General features: G+C 43.6%; 2 protein-coding genes across 5 annotated transcripts in view; one reads left to right on the top strand and one right to left on the bottom strand.

Annotated features, from left to right (window-relative positions):
• LOC134457717 (uncharacterized) overlaps positions 1 to 336 on the bottom strand; it is a 3,189-nt gene extending 2,853 nt beyond the window's left edge. Inside the window, exon 1 of the mRNA XM_063209694.1 lies at positions 19 to 336. Coding sequence (XP_063065764.1) covers positions 19 to 336 — 318 coding nt within the window. The remainder of the gene's footprint in view (positions 1 to 18) is intronic.
• A 2,702-nt stretch (positions 337 to 3,038) lies between these two features.
• Positions 3,039 to 10,000, top strand: part of ric1 (RIC1 homolog, RAB6A GEF complex partner 1) — a 39,902-nt gene continuing 32,940 nt past the window's right edge. For all 4 annotated transcript variants that reach the window (XM_063210314.1, XM_063210315.1, XM_063210316.1 and 1 more), the window contains exons 1-3: positions 3,039 to 3,582; positions 7,894 to 8,001; positions 9,884 to 9,963. In XM_063210314.1, coding sequence (XP_063066384.1) covers positions 3,442 to 3,582; positions 7,894 to 8,001; positions 9,884 to 9,963 — 329 coding nt within the window. In that variant the 5' untranslated portion in view covers positions 3,039 to 3,441. The remainder of the gene's footprint in view (positions 3,583 to 7,893; positions 8,002 to 9,883; positions 9,964 to 10,000) is intronic.

Genomic DNA, 10,000 nt, shown 5'->3' with positions numbered 1-10,000 from the left:
AACAAACTCCAAATGCACCTGGGGCTCCATGAACCAGCTGCGCGGTCCTCCGTCCTGGCGGTGGGTGCAGAAGGGGTTAAACTTGTAAGCGCTGTAGATGGGTATCCTGTGTGCCGGGGAGTAGAGCGTGGCGTAGAAGCTGGCGAGATTCCCTTTCACCTCCAGCTGCTGGCAGATCCTCCTGAGAGTCTGGTCCTCTATGCCTCGAGGAGCTGTGCCGTTGTAGAAGAACTCAGCACAGCAGTCGTCCGAGAAATCGTCCACTACTTTTGCCCAAACGTGTCCAGCAGTCAGGACACTGCAGAGAAGCAGTGTGAAGAGGACCGTGGGAGCCATGTTGTTTAAGACACCTTGTAGTGGGTGTTGTAGTTACCATTAGGCTGCTGTCAAATGGCCTTGATACACCTGTGTTTGTCTGTCTGTGTGTAATGTATGTGTGTGTACACCTATGTTGACTAATAATGACCAATGACGTTTTTGATAACTGAATACAAGGATGAATGAAACATTCAGTTCTCCTTTTTCACAATCAATCACAGAACCAAGATTAGCGGATGTGGGTGTAGCCGGGTAAACTGAAATAGACTGACACATGCAAACATGTGCGGCTTGGTGAATAGTACACCCTGGCACCCAGTTTTATTATAACTCAGGTCAGTCTGTTCTGCAAAAATCTTCAAAAATGGGAAATATGAATAAAACATAGGCCTGTATAGGCCTATATAAGGCACTACTACTCTCTCTCTCTCTCTCTCTCTCTCTCTCTCTCTCTCTCTCTCTCTCTCTCTCTCTCTCTCTCTCCCTCTCTCTGTCAATTAAATGATGATTGAATAACTTGTAACCAGTCGTTTTGTTTACCTAATTGTTCTAGGCATCAAAAATGCATCACTCTGCCTTTCAAGGGGCAAGGCCAAGAATTACCCATGAATAGTAAACAGAAAAACAGTAATGAAATGAGTATTTTCTACACATGGTTGGAGCCTATAACATCTTAACCATAAGGGAAAAAACAACCAGATAACAACACTAATCATTATTCACATGGATAACACATGGAGAGAGAGAGAGAGAGAGAGAGAGAGAGAGAGAGAGAGAGAGAGAGAGAGAGAGAGAGAGAGAGAGAGAGAGAGAGAGAGAGAGGGAGAGCAGCCCTAAAGTTGATGAAAGAATTCTTGTAGCTAATTGGCTAAAGCAGGCACAAACACAATGAACTAAAAAAACCCACCTTTTCACAAAAGGAAAAATAAACATTTAATTGTTGGGTGGAATGGGGTGGGGGAGGGGGCATTTGGTGTGCTCCCTTCCACACTGTCTCTAGGCTGGATCCATTTACTTGGTTTCTCACCAGCAGAGGTCACTGTTACATAAACGTCAAGTACATGAAGGACTTGAGTATAGGCCTATTGATGAGAGGTGCATGCACTCAACTCCAATGGTTTTAGATTCACTCGTCTATGCCACATTTCCCAAACACAATAAAAGAAGTATTAGTCAAATGAGCATTCTCCCAATACACTCTTACATCACTAGGCTACTAAAAGATTAATACACATACTAGGCCTATTTGTTCTCCTGTCTCTTGCACTATGCACAAGAGGTCAAGTGAAAGCACAGGTGGGAAACTCCAAGTCCCATTGTCATTGTGACACAGCACACAAGTGAACACTCCACACAACGAAATTGCATTTATGCCTCACCCGTGCAAAGGGGCAGCCCCCATTGGCGGCCGTAAGGAAGCAGAGTGCGGCGGAATGGTGCCATGCTCAGGGTATCAGTCATGGAGGAGGATGGGGGAGAGCACTTGTTAATTACTCTCCCCACCAACCTGGCGGATCGGGAGCCGAACCGGCAACCTTTGGACGACAAGTCTGACGCAATATATCAGTTAAACTAAACATTATAAACATTATAAACAACATAAGTAAGACAGTTACCACACAATATGGAGAACAGTTGCATAGGGAGTAGGAGAACAGTTAGGGAGAACAGTTGCATTATATGCATGATTCCTAGCCTGATAAACCAGACTAAATGTGAGATTGGATGTGTAATCTTGTCTGGCATACATCCAAAGATTGTTGATGAGAACAACCTGTTGTCTTTCAAACCGTGCCTGTGCCTATAGGCCAACGCTCTGGCTAATCAGTGCCATCTTTCTCGTTGATGTGCCTAACCAGCGTTGCAAACTTCTTCATCACTCCCTCAAACCCCGCCCGCTTTGATTCAAAACAAATCTGCGTTGTGATTGGTTTGCCAGATTCAGGGCAATGTGTTCAAAATGTTCGACCGTCCGAGGCCAGACCACTCGCAGCCAAAAAATGTTGGCGTCCAGCAGGTGGCGCTGGTTTACTAGGCTACATGATTCCCGATTGTTCTGGGATCTGCGTTCTTCATGTGCTATAGCCCAGAACTCTGTTGTCTCGTCAGCAGTGTCGTCAGCTGTCTCGAGAGCTACCGAGTCCGTGAAGGTGAAATAAGATCGGGATTCTTGGGATTCCCGAGAATTTGAATGCACCAATTCACATTTTTGACTGGTGGGAAGTGGCCCTCCATGTTTGTAGTTTGTTTGACCTGCTGTCTGGAACGCTTTTGAGGTAGCTGACTTCCGGTGACATATTGAAAAGTTTATTATAATGCAGTTGTAATGGGAATATTGTTAAGCTTATTGTTGGTTTATTTTGCACTTTAGTTATTTCATTTATTCAAATATTTATTTTGTATTACTATACTTTCCCTGCCAATCTGCCACAGCCCCCTTAGCCCTACCCTCTCGTGGCCCCCCAGTGGTCCTCTGCCCCTGGAAAACCACTGGTCTATAAGGGACTTCAATGAGTTTGTAGTATAATCAGGGGCAGTACTTTGACTCGATGACTGCATTCCAGTAACTTTATTCGAGTAAACGGATTTTTTTTACCAGCAAAAGACATCAAAATGCTAGGCATATAGGCTACTAGAAAAAAACTACACACTTCCGGTTGACTGAAGTTCAGGCTGGGTAGGGGAGCCGTAGCTCTATCAGCGAACGAATCAGAGTCAAGATCACTAGACGCTAAAAATGGCGACTGAGAGACATTTAACAGAGAAAAATCGCACCGAAAAAACGGGTAGAAAGGCAAATGCTATTAAATGAGCACAACAGATGTTTCTGCAACTGTGGTGGATGTGGAGAATGCTTGCTGTGTGATGCTGCCTCTTTCACCGAAGCTTCCTAGCTGTTGTTTATGTTCGGGCCATGGGATATGGCTATGAGGATTGTTATCCCACAAGCTAATGCTTTATCGGAGCAAGAAGATTGTATTTTAACGTTACATTCACCAGGACTATTGCATAGGGCGTAGTTTTTAGTTCTGTTGCCTTATTTTACCAACGTTAGGAACCCAACGCTAACATACAGGACCCCGATCAGTGCGCGACATTAGCTGAAACAGATAGCGTGAAGTCATGTATTTTTTAACTGGCTGGCCACGGAGGCTTCTGTGCCCCTTGAAAAGTGCCGAAGAACCGTTCCATATCCAACCCAGCTACCAGAGGATTTTCTTCGCGGTGCTGTCAGAAACACAACTAAGTATTTGGTTTAGCCGGGTGAGTCTCCAATTTTTGTACACAACTATGGTCTGCTGCTCATGTAGCCTACACAAACCGATGCGCTTTGTTGCTGTCTAGCATTCGTATAGCTGCTTCTGTGCCGCGTCACCGAGTTTTGAGCCTTCCAAGATTACACATGAGGTGGCAAGAATGTAGCCTGCCTTGTTTTGTGATGGGCAAACGCGAATAACATACTGTCTGTGCGTATGGAATGTGTATGGTTGATCTATTGTCATGTAATGGTTGACCCAAATCAACCTCAAGTTACATAACTTCCGTTGCTAAATGACACAATGTATCGATGTGAAACCAGCTGTTGCAGGCAGCCTTGTGCGACCTTTAGATCACTCCAGTGTTTTTCTCCAGTCTCTGACCAATAATAACGGGGTGTTATGGAGTTCGTCTCGGTGTTTTATTGACTGTGCTATACATGCATGCTTATTAAAAGTCGACACAAGTGCACTTGGAATGTGAGCTGTCCACTCATTGCCAAGACTTTTCTGGTGGCTCTATAATTATATATTTTTTGCAGTATGTGTTTATCATGCAGACAGGCAATATGAAATGTTTGGGGGGGGTTATTATGTTATTGTTATGTCTGCAATTGCTCAAAGAATTCAGGTCACAGTGGCACGGTGCATGTGGGTTGTATGCTGGCTTGAAATGCTGTTCAAGATGCTGCAATTGATGATGCGAAGTGTGTAATTTAATGGCCTTTGCCTGAAATCAATTAAAGGCGAACTTCTGCACATTTTCGACACCTTAAGTCAATTTTGGAGGTTTCACTGCATAGTCGAAACTAGGTAAAGAGAGAGCACAATGATATTGTGCTATGATATAATATGTCATATTTGTGACATCCAGTATACCCAAACTTTGTAAGCAAAGTGTATTTTTACAGTGTTTTTCACAGACAAGACAGTCGCCATTGTGCCATTAGGAGTGTGTAGGCTGTACTCTCTTGAAAACCTTGTGCAGATAACGCTGTCTGTCTTGTTTTGACTCTTCACCTGTAAAGTAAATAGCTCATAACAGGATTATCACCAGCCCACTCCTCTCTTGGTGTTGTCCACTACGTCCATAGCCAGACAAACTATGGTTGAGAAACTACTCAGCCTAAAATGGTAGTGCAGTGTGTCCCACCGAAGCAGCATTGTGTGGCGCTATGAACAAAATATGCATTGGAACAGTGCGTTTATGTGTGTAGTACCTTCGTTGATATGCAATGTACGACATTGATATGCATGTACATGTTGACCAGTTTGTGGTGCTCGGTTTTTATTCTTTTATTCTGTGGCACTGAATAGTCAATGCATGGGAAACAATCTAGACAAGATAATATTTGCATTAGAGCTGGTTGTGTAATGACTTGGTGGGAGGCCTAAACTTACATGTGATACTGATTTCTGTTTGCTATTTGGTCTAGCAAGGGCTTTTGAAGGGGAAATGATGAATAAACTATGAATGTGTTTGATCATGCGGCCAGTGTGAATAGCAAGCTGTAAGTGGATAGTTTCTGCAAGTGGATCTGGTATGGACACCCGCATGCAGTAGGCCTAGTAGATAGTCTGGGCCAGATAAGAAGGAAAAATACAACAGCGAGATCCCAGAACTGTCCTGTGTTACTGTTTATCACTTCAGTTTGTGGTGAGGGAGCGCTGTTGTTATTTTCATCAGTAGTGGCCTAAAGCATCACTACTATTATGGTGTGGGAGCACTGTTGCTTTAGTCACCAGTGCTTCCATGCAAAGTCCAGGACAGAGTTGCCATCAGAAGTGGAGTCATACATTGGGGGGAAAAAAAAACATTTTATTTATTTTATACCCGACCCATCTCAGTGTGGGTAAATCCTTCTGCCACATATTACCTGTACCTGAGCTATACATTTAACAGTAGTTAAACGATCAAACAAGAGCCTACTTGCAGAAGTATCCTACACTGTCTCTGGCTTGACAGTAAAAGGGAGGGCTGATGTTATGGTTATATTTGTAGATCTTGGCATCTGAAAATGGCTGCTCTGAAAACTTTTGGACTTTGGCAATTTGTCACCTTTCCTATTGGGAAGTGTGTGAACCTTCTGGAACCTTTTTTTATATCAAATCTGAGATGGCTGAGTGGGGGCATTGAGCTATTTGGTGTGGTGGAATGAGCCAAAAGCTACAAATGCAATACAAATGCAAACGCTTGGGTGTCGTTATGAGGACCAGGCCTAACCACCTCAGCTATGTCATGCATAGTCCTTTGTAAGCCTTGTGTCACAGCAGTGTGAAAAACATCAAAAGCAAGAACGCCTTCTTTAAGGGATTACTTACACCACTGAGTGCTATAAATGATAGACGATAGTGATGCACGGGTCAGGTTTTTGAGCAGTGATATTGCTTGGCAAAGTTTGTTACAATATTGTTTGTAACGATACTGTTTGTAACGGTATTGTGTGTAACAATATTGTTTTGTTACTTCTGTAATTTTAGCCTATCGTTCTTTTGAAGACACTTTCATTTCATACTGTTATTCCAACTGAAAAGCATTTTCAAGTCCTTAGTTTTCTTTTGTTTCAGATGGAAGTTATGCTGTTGAAACATCTCAGATAATAGTATAACACTTTTCCATGTCTGAAACGAAATAAAGCTGTGGACTTGATTTATCAAGAAAACGTATTAAATGTAATACACCTTTGCTACCACAGCTACATGGCTAAAACAAGTTCTGCTGTTTATCACCTTCAGATTAGATTGTCATTTTACCACCGTCTAAAATGCCACTCATGGCAAAAGTGAAAGACAGCGTTTCATAATTCTAGTCTCCATGAGGGCTGCCCATTATCAGTATGGCATCAGCGTTGGTATGGGTACAGTACACTCTGCACTTCATTGAAGTCACCGAGCATTAGCTGCAACTTAGGCCATGAGCCATTTGGTTATTTGGTGACCCTTGGGCTGCTTGATTATGAGAAAAATCAATATCACGATTATTTCAGTCAATATATCACAATATTTTTGGACGATATTTCTTTTAAAGACAAATAATTGTGCGCTAAACAATTCACAATCTTCCCTCCCTTCAGCAGTGTGAGTGGACGGCCATAGAGAAACACAGTGGTGTTCTGCATGAGTGTTGGGTAGCAAGTCTGCTTTGTAAGCTTACTTGCAACGGCTGAAGTGGAATGTATTGCGCTTCTTAACCTATCTCTTGGCAGTGTAGACAAATGACAAAAACATTTTTTCAACTCGATATTACGAAATTTGATTGACAGCAATATTGATATCTCAATATAAATTTGATATATTGCACAGCCCTAGGTGATCCCAGGTGATTACCCGTGGTTACCTGCTGGTTAATGTAGCGAAGGAGAGGAGAGAAGTTAAGTTAACCCTTCCGGTGCTGAACCTGGGTGTCACACTTTTGGCCACAACACCAAAAAGCCAGGATCATCCGTGTGATAGTCAGAGGGAACAAACCCACCACCCAAGTGATGTTCACTGCATCACATTGAGCTATTTTTAGTAGGGGTGGGCAAAAAAATGTTCATGACAATGTATTGTGATACTTTTTTCACAATAAACTATATCGACTCATGACACCAAAAATCGAAAAAAAAAGTTTTAAAAAAATCTGTGTGGAATGTGCCACTGGTTCATTCTCTCAGCAGAGGGAAGGTAATATTTCTCTTGTACCAGATAAATTGACTTATGAATGCTACACAGCAACTGGCAAGTAAGCTGTATTTTTACACATTTTACTGAAGTAAATATTGCAATAATACGTGAATTGCAATGCATGGTGATAGTATCGCATGTGTATCGTGATGCACATAGAATCGGGAACCCCTTGCCAATACCAATACCCCTAGTTTTTACGTACCCGTCACTCCATTGTAATAAGTTTGAACTATGATTTTACATTTCTGTCACTCAGACAGAAAAGAAAGCTATGTTTTTGTGGGGGCGGCGGGGGGGGGGGGGAGTGGACGCACTGCGTTGATGAATCATGACTGGGTTTACATACCCATGGGGAGCAGGGTTCGAGTCCGGTCCGGCCTGGGTTGATTCCCTAATTATGTTTTTGCATTCTTGTATCTAAAGAGGTTCTTTTTCTGCAGGTGGTCCATAAGACAATGTCTCGAGACAGTGAGGTCTTGCATGACCTGTGAAGCATAAGAAGAAACTGACAATCAAGCTGACTTGACTTGTGTTCCCCTTCTGTGTGTGTGTGTGTGTGTGTGTGTGTGTGTGTGTGTGTGTGTGTGTGTGTGTGTGTGTGTGTGTGTGTGTGTGTGTGTGTGTGTGTGTGTGTGTGTGTCCGTCTCAGCCAAGTGTCCTGATCGTGAGCTACATTGAGTCAGCGAAGGCCTCCAGCCGCTTCGGGCATTACCAGCAGTCAGAATGGCGGCCGGATAACTCGATGATCGCCGTGGTGGTGAGTACCGCCAGTGCTTAATTTGAGGGGGAGCAAGGGGGAGCTAGCTCCGGAACCTCAGATGAGAGCTCCGGAACCTTGGATGGAACCTCAGGGAAAGACATCACAGACCCCCCCCTCCTGGGACCCACCCATCTTCTGTGCTCCGGGACCTCCCACTTGACAAACTAAGCACTGAGTACCGCCAAATTACCTTGTCATTACCTAATCTCTCCCATTACATCCTCGCTTTGTGCTTGTGGCCTCGCGATGTGTGGTAAGACGTCATTGACAACAGAAGATTTATTCAAAATCCAGCTAAAGCACAATTCAAAGGTAATTTGCAGTTGGGAAGTTGAATGAGGAAAAGTCCCCCAAAAGTTGTTGTTGTGCCTTGGCTGACAGCGGGGAAACTTTATAGATTTCTCCACGGAGGTGGGGCATCAGCAGAGCACGAGGTCACAAGTGCAAGGTGAGGACAGGAGGTCAGATAACGAGATGGACCCTAACTACCTTCTCCTGTCCTATCCTGGTCCTGCTGTCCTCTTGCCTCACTGTTGCGGTGAAACAATAAAGTTCCCCTGCTGTCAACCAGCACAAAGCAACTTTTTAGCGAACTTTCCTCCATTTCAGATTACAAATTACAGAATAAGCTATGAATTGTGTTTTTGCAAAATATTGAATAAAAACTTCTATCATCAGTGATGTTGAGCCTCACCTCACGAGGCAGGAGGCCACAGGGATGGAGGGGAGGAAGTAGTCTGACTGCCACCCCATGTCTTTCACTTCCTCCTCATGCTTCCTGTTCCTGGCTCTCCTGTGTAGCAGGGCTTGATGTTCACTTCTTTGCTCACCACACACCATGGCCAGTGGTTTTACTAAGTCACTAGCCATTTAGTCTTTCTGCTAGCCACAGTTTTAAAAGAGCATTTAAAGACAAACAATTGATAAAACTTCTCTGGGGTCCGTATCTCGAAAGCATCTTTGCTAACGACGGTAGCAACGTCCTTCGTAAGAGCGACTCAACTCTCTCTCAACAGCGACGCTCACCACTAAATCCAAGGGAATGGTAAGACGGTCTTAAGGCGGTCTTAAGACGGTTAGCAACGACAAGAATCGAGAAACGGACCCCTGATTTGTCACAACATAAAACTAGTTACCCCTGTCAAAGTGGCTACTAGTGAGACCGAAATTTTTACTAGGGTCAGTGACATTTCAGCTGTAGGCTCAAAAACGTCCAACATGAAATTGTCATTCAGTGCAACAGATACATTTGCTTACTGTAATTGTAAAAAAACATTATTTTTTAATTCTTTTTCAAGTGAATGCATGAAAGCCACTTGAGAATTAAAATAAATAAATAAATCATTTTTTTGCAGTTACAGTAAGCAAAAGTATCTATTGCACTATATGACAATTTCATGTTGGACGTCTTTGACCCTGTGTCACACGTTAGGGCGGTGCAACGACAGCCAGTGCCACTATTGTATGGATGCATTTGAAAATCCGGTCATTCACCGGGCATCATTATTTGGAACATCAAAAATAAAGCGTTCTGGTTTTCTTTCGGTTCCATGTCAAATTTAAAAAGTTCCTGGTTTTCGTTTTCGTTCCTTGCCCGAGTCCAAAGCCCTGCCTGAGACTAAGGATTATTATTATTTAAAAAAAAAAGATTTTTAGGAGCTTTTATGCCTTTATTTGATAGGACAGTCTGAGATGGTGACAGGAAGCGAGTGGGATGTAGAGACAGGGTGGGATCGGGAAATGACCCCGGCCGGACTCGAACCGGGGTCCCCGTGGGCATGCAAGCCCAAATGTGGGGGGGCTTAGCGTGCTGCGCCACAGCGCCCCCGGCAGAGGATTATCCTGATGTTCTTCCCCGATGCCTGCTTCTCTTTTACAGGCCTCAAAGGGATACATTCTGCTGTTCGACGTGCTCGGGGCAGGAGATGACAAATACCTCTATGAACCTGTCTACCCCAAGTAAGTGCTGCGATTGCACCTATTAGTCACGCAGTAA

The sequence above is a fragment of the Engraulis encrasicolus genome, chromosome 11 (assembly GCF_034702125.1).
Source record: "Engraulis encrasicolus isolate BLACKSEA-1 chromosome 11, IST_EnEncr_1.0, whole genome shotgun sequence".
Taxonomy (NCBI): Eukaryota; Metazoa; Chordata; class Actinopteri; order Clupeiformes; family Engraulidae; genus Engraulis; species Engraulis encrasicolus.
The sequence above is the reverse complement of the archived record's forward strand: the minus strand, read 5'-3'. Positions and strand labels throughout refer to the sequence as shown.